The sequence below is a fragment of the Ctenopharyngodon idella genome, chromosome 11 (assembly GCF_019924925.1).
Source record: "Ctenopharyngodon idella isolate HZGC_01 chromosome 11, HZGC01, whole genome shotgun sequence".
Lineage (NCBI taxonomy): Eukaryota > Metazoa > Chordata > Actinopteri > Cypriniformes > Xenocyprididae > Ctenopharyngodon > Ctenopharyngodon idella.
The window spans coordinates 24,412,651-24,426,219 of NC_067230.1; the positions used below are offsets into that span (position 1 = coordinate 24,412,651).

General features: G+C 39.2%; 1 protein-coding gene across 4 annotated transcripts in view; it reads left to right on the forward strand.

Moving 5' to 3' along the window:
• The window catches only part of diaph3 (diaphanous-related formin 3), a 283,916-nt gene extending 274,128 nt beyond the window's left edge, over positions 1 to 9,788 (forward strand). For all 4 annotated transcript variants that reach the window (XM_051912519.1, XM_051912521.1, XM_051912520.1 and 1 more), the window contains one exon: positions 8,236 to 9,788. In XM_051912519.1, coding sequence (XP_051768479.1) covers positions 8,236 to 8,495 — 260 coding nt within the window. In that variant the 3' untranslated portion in view covers positions 8,496 to 9,788. The remainder of the gene's footprint in view (positions 1 to 8,235) is intronic.
• The last annotated feature ends 3,781 nt before the right edge of the window (positions 9,789 to 13,569 follow it).

Below are 13,569 nucleotides of genomic sequence, written 5' to 3' on the forward strand. Positions count from 1 at the left end.
ATTTTCTAAATATCTTTTTTATGTTCCACAGAAGAAGGTAATACAGGTTTGGAATGACATGAGAGTGAGTAAATGATTACATCATTTGCAATTTGGGGTGAACTATTCCTTTAAGGCAGTTGATGAATCATAATCAAATCAAATTACTGCATGAAAGTCTAACTAAAGCATAGGTGAGAAGAGGAATGTTGAAGCCATATTTAGTAATAAAATGGTGGTGGTAACCTCAGGTCATTAGCTAGCATGTAGCGGTCATTACATACCACTTGATTGGTCAACACTTCTCTTGGATCTGATCCTTCTGATTACCCCCCAACGCTTGTGTTTGTTGTCCGTGTCATGGAGGATCTACAGTATACATCAAGCCATGTGCTATCAAACCTATTTCTGTTATCATGAGAACATTTTGTTTCGGTAAGACACACAGTAACATTCAACTGGTCACATGACTGGGTCAGACTCAGTTTTCCAAATACATCCCCCCCTCTTTTTGCAGAACGGTATGTTCTTAGATTTAATTACTTGTTCATTTGTTCTTCATCTTCGAGGCTGAGTTTGTCTGTGTATTATTGGTCTTGTCCTGGTTTGTGTGGGCTGCTAGTTAGAGCATGCATGTTAAACTAAATTACTTAAGAGCATATGTGTGAACACTTAAAGGATTAGTCCACTTTTAAATTAAAATTTCATGAAAATTTACTCACCCCCATGTCATCTAAGATGTCCATGTCCTCCTTTCTTCAGTCGAAAAGAAATTAAGATTTTTGATGAAAACATTCCAGGATTATTCTCCTTATAGTGGACTTCAGTGGTCTCCAGACGGTTGAAGGTAAAAATTACAGGTTCAGTGCAGCTTCATATAAACAAATGATTGCCTTCCAAGTGGTTCTGCCAAAACCGCACTTTCATATTCTTCAAAAAGCTTACGCTGTATGTCCTACGCCTTCCCTATTCTACTTACGGAAAAAATGGAACTGGCGCCACGTTCATTCCGTAAGTTGAATAGGGAAGGCGTAGGACATGCAGCGTAAGCTTTTTGAAGAATACGGAAGTGCAGTTTTGGCGGAACCACTTGGAAGGCGATCATTTGTTTATATAAAGCATATACATTTAATATTTTTTAGAAAATGACCGATCGTTTCGCTAGATAAGACCCTTCCTCTTCTGGTATCGTTTAAAGCCCTTTGAAGCTGCATTGAACCTGTAATTTTTACCTTCAACCGTTTGGAGACCATTGAAGTCCACTATATGGAGAAAAATCCTGGAATGTTTTCATCAAAAACCTTAATTTCTTTTCGACTGAAGAAAGAAAGACATAAACATTTTGGATGACATGGGGGTGAGTAAATTATCATGAAATTTTAATTGGAAAGTGAACTAATCCTTTAAGTATGTCAATCACACATTGTGCCCTTCATGTAACCCAAAATAGTTGTATCACTCCCTCATGTGCGTACATACTGTATGTATGTGAAGTGTTTACCTCTTTTAACCGCTAATGTTGTTCAAAATGGCATACTGATTATTTTGTCAACATCAAAGATCTCTCTAGAGTCTCTGATGCTGAGATACAGATGTTTCATCTCAAAATCATGAAACAGCACAACATGCATCTCCCTCTCTCACTCTCACTCTTTCTCTCTCCCCCCTTATCCCCTAAACAAATATAATTTGGTGACATTCTCTTCTCTCCCCGGGATCAAGTAAGCATTAAGCCGTTTTCATTTGTAATTAATTTTTGTGAGGCACTGAATGCTGTGGGATTACAACTCCCCACTGCTGCTCTTTGTTAAAGACTCTGATTATTCAATACAACTGCCACACAGAGAGGAAGAGAGTTTATACAGGTACACACACCAGAGTTGGAGTACTTATTGGACCAAGACCAAGACTAGACCCCTTCAAGTCTCAGATCTGTTGGTCCAAGAATCAAGCTGGGAAAATTTAGAATTAATGAGCAATGCAATCAAAGACTTTGATTAAACTGCAGTTTTTCTATATTTTGCTATCCAGGGACACCATATCAGGCATATTCAGACAGATTCATCAGACAGATTGCTGGAGACTGAAGAGACTACACTGTCTTAAAGGGATAGTTCACCCAAAAATGATTCTGTCATCCTGAAGCAACACAATCAATTTGTATGATGCGCAAGTTAAATTTAAACAGGTTGACTCTCAAATCAAAACATTGCTCATTGTATTCATACACAGACTACATCAAATATTGCAACAAAACCCGTCCTCAAATATCATGACATTTGGTGTCCATTGAAGTTTTAGTTGACACTGAAGTTAGTTGATGTTTGAGGTTTGTGTCACCCATTGACTTTTATTTTATGGACAAAAACAGCTGAAACATTCTTCAAAATATCTTCTTTAAAAGTCATACAAGTTTGGAATAATATGAGTTTGAATAAATAACACATTTGTAATTTTTGAGTGGTTATTTGTATATTTTTCGAAAAGTGGTTGAGGTGATTGCTACTTTGGCATGCTGGAAATAAAACATGGTCTTGTCTGAGACCGTAACCCAAAACCTAAACCCAGACCCAAGTCCCATTTGTGTGATCTTAATACCACAAGATCTCTGATACACAAATACATGCAAATGCACACACACACAGAGGCACATAAACCACAAAGAGATGCACATGCAACATAAGACAATGTCTTTGGAGAAGAAAAGGAAACCTCTGAATTATGCCGTTTAAACGTGAATCATTACTTATTCTCTTTCTGTGTTTCAGTGTTCACACTTGCTGATCCCAGAACAACACACGGACCAGCTTTGATATGCATGACTCTTGCTTGGGTTCAGGGGTTATGCTGCTTCTTCAGCTTGGTAATTAGAGAGTTACAGCCTCTCTGGAACCTCCTCTCCTCCTCCTTTTTATCTTTTTAATATTAATTGCCTTCCCTCTATCATAAATGTCAGTCGAAGAGCATAGAAACCCATAAAAACATGCTTTACCTGTGGCACCAGTGGGCGGCTCTTGGGTGCCCGGTGGATGAGGCATGTCTCTACTGATATGCTTAATTACTGCTTAACTCATGTAGGCATAGGGGATAATGTGCAGGTCATCGCTCTCAGAGTCCTTCAGTCAGACAAAGAGGGACATTAGAGCATCATGGGCTCTGAATTACAGCCCTCTTTATCAGTCAGGGCTCCCCTCTCGCACTGGTCTCATCATATGAGAGCCGCCACATCAAATACGCGCACACAGTCTCTTGCAGTCTGACATTGTTTGCCATTTGTGCAGAACCTAACCCATATTCTGTCGCCCAGGGTTCCCTGTTATTCATGTGGCAGCCCATAATCACGTCTCTGTGCACCGTAAGGCATCAATTAAGGCATTATTTATTACCAGTAGTTCTGGTCTAATTCACCCGCTCAGAATTAGCTTTGATTTCCCTTGACCTTGTCCGCATGTGCCATCTCCCGTTTTCTGCCTAAATGTAGATAAACGAGTGCGCACAGAGTCCAAACGAGAGAGGGCCAGTAGGACAGCATGATCATTAAGCTAAATTTAGTCATCAAACCGTAGTGTTACATCAGCTCGCTTTGGCTTACGTTGCTGCTATAACTCACAGCAGGCGAACTTAATTTCCCATGCATTGTTCTGAAAAAACTTCTTCTTTTTGGACTCAGACAGTTTGGCTTGTACTGTAAGTGGCAGCTCAACATAGTACCAGTATTTTATTTTATTTTATTTTATTTTTTTATTTATGTATGCACTAATATTTGACCAATAAGATATAACGTTACAGGTGATAATCAGTATTAGTATCAGTATTATAAATACAGTATATACAATATAGAGTGATGCTGATAAATAATTATTAAAAAAAAAAATTGATATTAAAGCAATAAGCCACAAGAAGACGTGGTTTGCAGTGAATTTATAACAGCTAAAGGGCGCTGTTAGGCACGATGTGGAGCGGAGTGCCTAAAACCCCCTTAGCTGTTATAAATTCACTGTAAACCACGGCTTCACAGGGCTTATTGCTTTTATAAAACGGTTACCACACAATACAAATATTAAAGCCAAAAAATATGTATCAATGCAACTTTCATGAAGTAAAATCATTAAAAGGCTTCCTTCCACTGGAAAAAATAGTCCCTGCCTGTGAACCGCAACAGAATTTACAGTATTGCGCCGTTAGATGGCGGCAAAGACTTTTATATTGAAACTTGTTGTGAACATACACACTCAGTGGCGCAGCGATACTTATGTAATGCGGTCAGCTGTATGTTTTCGGGAATTTTACAACGGCTTCGAACGCGGCTCAGCCAATCAGAATCAAGGGCCGGAACTATCCGTTTTATAATGATATATTGTGCACCCTTATTGTTTCACATATCATAAATGCATTTTGGACATGTGTAACTAAGTTTTGTATGTATGACCCTGAAACGCCCTGACAATGCAAAGTCCCGTCATAGGAGTATCAGTAGCATGAATTGCTGCTACCCTGTTCCTCCCACTGAGCACAGTCATGTTAATTTCCATGCAAATGTGACTTCAGCCATTCACCAGGTGCCATTTCCAGGCTTAGAACGCTAGATTGCAGTCAGACGGATGGTATAATCATTCCTAATACTTCTATAGATTATATGGCGAGCGGTACGACGTGCAGAGGGGGAAATTATGTGTCACCGATTGCATTGTGCGGAGCTCCTAAAGTCCTGAATGGTGTGAGACAGGCTCCATTGCAACTAATCGGACGCCTGTCTGCGTGCAAGCTCGTTAGCTTGATCAAGTGCCCTCATCTGCTGTCACGTTCCGTCGAGTCTCCTGCCAAAACTTCTGCCGAAGAGTGGGGGAAAGAAAGGAGGAGAGCACAGAGATGAAAAGAAAGTGAGCTTCTCAGTGGCCCCCAGTGCAAATGCAAATTGAGCAAATGATCTCTAAAGTCAGAAACTGGTATTTCAGCCCTGTTCTATTTGAAGAGAGGAATGAGAGTGTCTCTCTCAGATGGCACAGTCTGGACGTGAACAACTTTTTATGAGCCTAACTGAGGAGGTACGTTCTGATGAAAGGAACGTGGCATTCAGATTTCTACCGCAGTGTGTGCTTGCTTCATAGACGCTTGAGGGAATCTCAAAGGATGGACAGATTTGAATGTTTTAGAATATTAATTTAAAGTTATTGGCCAGAGAGATAAAACATTGGATTGGAGGTTTTAAAGATTTTTATTTAATTGACTGTTGCAATTTAAGCCTGGCCTACAATAGAGTACAAGTTCTACCATATTAAAGGAATAGTTCACCCAAAATTTTCATCATTTACTCACCCTCATGTTCTTCTTCAATGAAACACAAAATGGCACTTTTTATATCAGTATGTATATCAAGCTGCTTTTTTCCTTAGAATGAAAGTGATGAATAGTGCCCAAAACTGTCTCTTTATAACTAATTTCAGTCTGTTGTGCATACCAAGCTATTGAATGGTTTTAAAAGATTTGGGATACAGCATACAATCTCTCACTACTTGTAAAAATTATAAAAAAAAACTTAGCATCTGCTACTTCTTGGTGGATGCTGAAAAGCACAAATCAGAAGTCATGTAGTCGTGCAGTGTCTCCATCGTAGCTTGTGTTTTACAGCTCATTAAGACACACAGACCTCAACCTCACGCTAATGAGAGACACGCAGCCTCTCCATATCAACAGGGTCAGTTTGAGGCATTCGAGAAAGCGAAAAAGTAGTAGAGGATAAAGAAATTAAGCAGTATGAAGCCAAACAAAGTCATGTGGAGAAAAAAGATTATTTTAAGAACGGGAAACAGCAAATGGGACGAGCAGGAAATGAAGGCGAAAGAGGAAGAGCCAAAGAGACTAATGAAAGTGGCCTGAAGCATAGGGCAGAGAGCGGCACACAGAGACAAACGAGTGCACATTCTCACAAAGCAGTAATGAGAGCGCAGAGAACTCACTACCACACACACACGACCATGGCTCACCACACACTCCCATACTGTACATTATAGTCACCATTCATCTCAAACCTCTCATTTACTTTGTATGACACAATGGACTGCATTCTGTCCCATTTACTGTATGTTTCGCCGCTGAGAGCATGCACAAAATTATAGACACACAATTTTTTAATTCTAAGCACATTGCTTAGATAAGCCATGAGATTGTTTACTATATGCTACATTTTAAAAAGTTCAACACATGATAGCATTCACACACTATTTATCCTTATAGTTCTTGACATATACATAATCATGCATAACCTATAGGGTCTAAATATAAGATAAATGAATGGTGCTTGTTAAGGCTAATGATACTATAGTTATCGTGCATAGACTAGTTTAAAGAATTAAGTTTTTTTTTTTTTTTTTTTTTAAGGAAATTAGTTTTTCATTCAGCAAGGTTGCATTAAATTGATTAAATGACATTAAAATTAAATTTACAAAAGTTTACCTTTTAAAAAGTACTATTTATAAAGTTTCTTTATAACTTTCTTTTCATTAAAGAATGCTGAAAAACACATCATGGTTTCTATCAAAATATTAAACAGCGCAGCCATTCTAAACATTGATGTATTAGAATGAATTCCAAAGGGTCATGTGACACTGATGACTGGAGTAATGGCTGCTAAAAATTCAGCTTTCCCATCACAGGAATAAATTACACTTTAAAATGTATTAAAATAGAAGATAGTTGTAATAATATTTCACAATAATACTGTTTTTACTGTATTTTTGATCAAATAAATGCAGCCTGATTTATTTCATAAACATTAAAAGAATCTTACCAACCTCAAACTTTTGAATGGTAGTGTACATTTTTGTTTACGAAACCCTCTTAAACTTTGGCTTATGATACCTCTGATTGAGCATCTTGGTTAGAAGAGCATTTTTGTTTTTGTTTTTAAATAATCAGGCCAAAGTATCCCTTAGACTTGCACTGAAGAGCACACTATATCTAGAGACTTTTTTGACTTCGGCCAGATAACCCTTTGCAACCTTAAAGAAACGTTCTGGAAACCACTCACAACACCCTAGCATCATAGACAAGCAGGCACTTCCCTTGAGACAATGTAGTTTCTTTTGCTATCATGGTCTTATAGCTTGATGAAGATGGTTTTTTGTGTTAGAGGTCTGCATCTGTGCCCAAATATGCAGCTTGGACCTTTATAAACTGTTATGTGGAGAAACCAAATCAGCTGCAGTTGAGCATTTTCAATGTGAAATTTGTTGGAGGATGAAGAAAACATCATGTCTGTATGTTCCTTCATTGCAGTATTTTTGCTTTGCTGTGGAAGTTTATCGCTGGCTCTTTTCTTCTCCCTCTCTCGTTCTCAATCTTTTCTTGTTTGTAGAGATTGTCCTTGTTTAAAGCACTCATACATCACTGTCCCTCGCTCCTGCACTGATGTGAACGAGTGTGCTTTGCACCTTGGTGAGGCTCTGTTTGTAATGCTGGAGCGTGTGTTTTTTTTTTTTTTGCTTGCTGTGGCTGTAATATATGCTGTCATCAGAGAGCCGAGCCCGGCACAGTAATCGCCGCTGATGTGATGATAAAATCACTCAGTCTAGAACCAACCAGGAAAACTTGTAGTAGTTTGTCAGGCGCACCTTTCCATACAGCATCCACACAGGTCAAAGCAAGGTCAGATTAATATGAAATTTTTTCTGCCTTTTTTCATCTTATTTATTCATTTGCTTTGTTTGTTTGTTTTTTTTCCTACATAAAAAAAAATGATGCATACATAAACCCTCTTTTCCTGGGTTTATAATGTAAATATGCAGTGGGTTCAAAACACTCAAGACCAGACTTGTAACTTGCGCACACATCTCTCACAGTCTGGATGGTGGTAAGAGTGAGTGAGAGAAGGACAGTCAGAGGTTGCGTCAGTCTGATGGCTTTAAGTTGTTCAGGTAGATGTGCTGGGTTAGTGAAGCAGCGCAGAGCGTTAAGTCAGTGAGACGGCTTCCCACCAGCCCCCTGCGCCACATCACAGATCAGAGATTTAATGCTGGAAAGGCTAGAACAACAACAGCGGCAATAAAAAGTGTGAGAGGTGATGGTACTGAGGTGAGCGAGCGTCTGCGCCTCTTTAATTTTTGTGTTGTCATGCTGTCGGCTGCATCGCTCTCTGTCTTCCTCTCTCATTTCTTTGATGACTTCAACGTCTTCACAACCCGTTCTCAAAAAGCTGCTAACTTCTATAAACGTTTTCATGAGAAACTGTTTTTTTTTTCTCTCCCATCCCTCCTGCAGAAAACATGAAGGCACCTCTGCAAAGGTCACGGTCGCGGCAGAATATCAATTCCAACTCGACACGAGCACCCACTGCCAAGGAGCCTCATTACGAGAGCGAACCCCATCCGTCTGCAGCCCACAGGCCGACCCACCGGCCCGAGAGGGAGAAAGAAAAAGCGAGAGAGCGAGAAAAGGAAAAAGAGCAAACTCCGACGCTTTGCTCATCCAATGGTGACACGGACGTGGAGGCCTTGCTCGCCCGCCTGCGTGCCCTATGATGACATCACCGCCTCCCCGGACCTCTCGGGTTTGACCTCTGTAGTCACTACAGTGACACAGACACAAAAAAGAAACACAAAGCTCGCAGTCACCTTTCGCTAATAAATGCCGGGCGGGTTGCGCACATACGCGCATAGGAAAAGTCTTAACAATTAACCTTTCCCATCCGTCTCCTCTGCCCTTTTACCTCCAACAACAGACTTCTTGTCCACAGAAGTGCGAGTTATTGTGCTGGTTGGGTCCAGGATGAAAACTCGTCGCTGTTTTTTATTAAGCAGCTAATTACTGGACGGTTTAGAGTGACCTTTTGGCCAAGCACTTGTCTTTTTTTTTATGTCATAAACAGACCAATTATTACTCTTTAAAAGGCTTCACACTGCTCTTTAAGGCACTCCGACATGCGTCTTTTCACATACGTAGACGCTTTGAACAATAACAGTTCAAATTTGTCAAATCACATTTACCCTTTCTGCTTTCAGACTCATTTTAGCCCTGCTGTACGTTCTGTATTCATATGAAAAATATATATTTTAGCATCTTTGATAAAGCAGATATATCTTAAAATGTTTATTATAAATATAAATCATCTTTTTCAGTGTGATTGACCCTTGTTTGTATTCATGTTAATGCCAAATTAATCACAAAATGTATTATGCATGGAAATACTTAGAACGATTACTGATGTACACTTTATATATATATATATATATATATAATAAAAAAAGAATATTAGTTCAGTTTCGTCCCCCTCAAGAGAGACGGTACTATGCAAGAGCAGCGGTTCTGTATTACAAGAGCCGCTGACAGCAGATCCCTGAGTGTCAGGAGTATTTGTACTACTTAGCAAACCTCACTGATATAATGCACACTACTTCTCTGCAGATTTGTTCTTGGATCTGCTGCTTTTCCAAATAACGTTTCCTTTTTTTTTGTTAGACATTCGATTTCTTTTGTTTCCTTTAGTGTTTGTCTGTCTCATTGTGTGTGCGTGCACGTGTTTGGTGTTTTTTCATTGTATAATTGGCAAGTTTTCACATTCCTCCTCATGATGTTTTCTGTTCTGCTATTCCTGATGTGATTTTCCCCTTTACTGCTCTCAATCAGGCGTGACATCAGAATGAGATTACCTGTGAAATCACATCTCTTTCTCTCTCTCTTGTTCTCCCTGGACTTAGTGCACTCGTATCACCTTTTTTGATTCTTTGAAACAACATTCCTGTTATTGGATAGACATTATTGCGGTGACATCATTTGGTGAAATGCTTCAAATAAAATAAGGAAAAGAAAAACGATGCCAAGAACTCTTTTGTTTGCCTTTAAAACAGACGAATGTCACTTCTTTTTTTTCTCGTTCCACTAACTCATTCTGTTTCCCTCATTAAAAGGGTGCATATGTTCTTGCGCATCTTCTCGTTCATTGAGAAATCTCATTTTATGTGCGGTTACCTGAGAGTCGGGGTGAGGACAGGGAGGGAGGGTGGCACCTCCTGGAGAGATGAAAGCCTCTTCTACCCACAAGAGGTTCACCACACCATTCATTGTATTGTAAATAATAATTAATGCTGTATTCAAAGGTGTACATTCCAATTTAATTAATCCAGTGGAAATGTGGAAGGTGGTTTTGGCCGTGGAGTTGTGCACTGGTGTTATTTAGATTTTGGGATTTTTGGTAGCTTAAAATAAAGGAATGATAATGGATAACTTGCTGTCTACCACATACTTGGAAAGCATCATAAGTGAATGACTGTCATTGGCAGCAACTGCACATGCCTTTTAAATAGTGCTTGACAAGTGAAGCACATGGGAGACTCGACCAGTTGTTGATTGTTGCTAAGATATCCAAGAATAAATAAGTAGATGACCTTGACAAATGGGAGATTTGTGTGTGTGTGTGTGTGTGTGTGTGTGTGTGTGTAGTGGTGGTGGTGGTGGTGGTAGTTGTTGTTGTTGTTTTCCACAGATCTTCGAATTGCCATCTCGGTGAAGATACATGGGTAATTGACATGACATGTCAAGCAGTGACAGCAGTTGCCCACAGTGTGACATGGTATACTCCTTTTTTATTATTTGTTTTTATGTCAAAAGCTTAAAGGTTTAGTTCACCCAAAAATGAAATTTCTGTCATTAAGTACTCGCCCTTGTGTCGTTCCAAACCCGTAAGACCTTCATTCATCTTCAGAACACAAATTAAGATATTTTTGATGAAATCCAAGAGATTTTTTTTTATCCCGCATAGAAAGCAACATAATTACCATCATTCAAGGTGCAAAAAGCTACTAAAGACATCGTTAAAATACTACATGTGACTACAGTGGTTCAACCTTAATGTTATGAAGCAACAAGAATACTTTTTGTGCGCAAAAACAAAACAAAAATAATTACTTTATTCAACAATACTTCTCTTGCCTGTCAGCCTCCTACACAGTTGATGCAGTGCAGTGCTTCCGTGTTTACGTCCGAACGCCGGCTCAGTATTGGCCTATAGGAGAATGACGGGCAAGAGAAGATTGTTGAATAAAATAGTTATTTTTTTTTTGTTTTTGCGCACAAAAAGTATTCTCGTTGCTTCATAACATTAAGGTTGAACCACTATAGTCACGTTGACTATTTTAACGATGTCTTTACTACTTTTCTGGACCTTGAATGATGGTAATTATGTTGTTTTCTATGGGGGATAAAAAAAACGTTGCAGATTTCATCAAAAATATCTTAATTTGTGTTCCGAAGATGAACGAAGATCTTACGGGTGTGGAATGACATGAGGGTGAATAATAAATGACAGAAATTTCATTTTTGGGTGAACTAACCCTTTAAACAGACTTCCATTATTCATACTCTACCAATCAAAATTTTGGGGTCATTAAGGGGAAATTAATATTTTTATTCAGCAAGGATGCATTAAAAGAGGCAGTAAAGCCCTAGTAAAAAAAACTATACCAAAATCTATTTAAAATACATTTAATTCATACTAAGTATACTTCAAATCCATTAACATATTTATTTCAAATAAAAGTTGTTCTTTTGAACTTTCTATTCATCAAATAATCCTGGAAAAAAACATATTACTGTTTCCACAAAAATATTAATCAGCACAACTGTTTTTAACGTTGATAATAAGTAGTTAAAAAATTGTTTCTTTTGACCAAATCAGCATATTAGAATGATTTCTGAAGGATCATGTGACACTGAAGATTGGAGTGGAGTAATGATGCTGAAAATTCAGCTTTGACAACACAGGGATAAATTAACATTTTAAAATATATTAATATAGCAAGCAGTTATTGTAAATTGCAAAGTTATTTCAAGATGTTACTGTTTTTACTGTATTGTGCCTTAGAATCTGAGTTACCACTTAGAGAAAGTTCCCTTAGCAGTCTGCATAACGTTTTTACCTACATTTTGCATGCCTATGATGACTTAAAATGCTTTCCAGGTTGTTAGCTCTTTAGGTTTTGCAACTGAGCTCAAGTATTTGTGAATGCACTAAGCCACAGGGTGGTTTCACAAAGTAGATCACATAAAAGATAACATCGCCCAGCGGTCAAATTGAATGAGTCTAAAAAGAGACCATATAGGTATTCTTTGAAACCAATAACCCAGAAAACAACATAATTGACAATAATCCCCTCACCTTATCTCCATTTACATACCCTGTGTGCATGCAGCGCACTTCCTGTGGCCTAAATGGACCCCACTGTTACCGGAGGATAAAAGCCCATCACAACAACAGGCCATGACAGTGCAGTCGAATAGCCCTTTAAACAGAAATGAAATCATATCCGTTTGCATCCATGTCCAAAGCAGCACCTGTCACACGTCCACTTTCCAAGGAACCATCGATTCCTCTCCTCCATGCTTTTTATTTGCGTTTAGTCTTCTGAAACGTCAGCCTCTCTGCGGGTGGTGTGAGTAGTGCTGCCCTTAGTGGGATCACAGCTCCGTTCAGCACTACGGACTGCTCCTGCAAAAGCAATGCTAATGAAGAACAGCCTTCCTTGTTCCCCTCTGTAGTAGCATCAGACAGGCGCTCACTCTCACCATCTCCTCTAAATGATCCACTGCCGCCGCGAGTGTAACCCCGAGAGAGGATGTTCTGTGCTTCTGTGTCCCATGTTCTTTGCTCTCTGCCTCCTTATTTTTTTATGAACTGCCTCTTTCTCTCTTGCTCGTCTGTTCTCGCCCTGCTCCAAAAAGACAGGAACACAAGAAATCACCCATTCCCATTGCCTTTTTCTCATCCTAATAGGACAAGCTGGAAAGGCAGAGGATATGAAATTCTGCCGAGTAGCGGCAGAGACCGTGTCCTCCGTGAGGCAACCAAGATCTCACCCTTTCTATTTAATTCCTGCTGTCAGCCGGCCTTCGTCAGGACGACAGGGAGAGCGGAAGGGGTTAAAGGGTCATGGCTGAGACATTGCTTCTATTTCTGTGGATCTCCTGAAGACATGCTGTGTCCCGGTGTCAGGTCAACTGAGAACAAAGGTCAAGTGGAAGAGGTTAAAGTTGCCTGCAAGCGGACATGCTTGTTTGTGTAAACTACTTCTTAAGTTATTTATGCTTCAAATGACTTAAAATAGATTTTTTTATTGTTGTTTACTACATTTTGTACTTTTGTCCTTTTTCCCAAAATGTATGTTTGCTTTTTACAATGACTGTTTCTGTTTTTTATTCTCTCCACTGTCTCGACTGTTGGATGTGAATCTACTTGACAGACGGTCCTCAATAACAATGTGAAGGTCTGGCTGTTCTCTAACTGTAGCAACCAAGACGAACACAGACTGTCCAACTAGAGAAAGAGAAACAGACATCTGTTGGTTTTTGAACATGCATTGATGCATCTCAAGCTGCCATCGCAAAGCCTTTCCTCCAGGCAACAACAAAAACGAGATCAAGGGAGGGGGGAAGAAAGATGCATTTTCTTTATTGAACAGTTGTGCAGTTGTGTGTATAATTTAAAGGGAAACAAAGCATATTGTGTAGCAGATTGCAGTCTGCTCTGGCTTAATTGGAGATGGTGAGAGTGAGGCAGATGTGAGTTAAGACTGTTAAACTCTGATTACTAGGATGTATCTT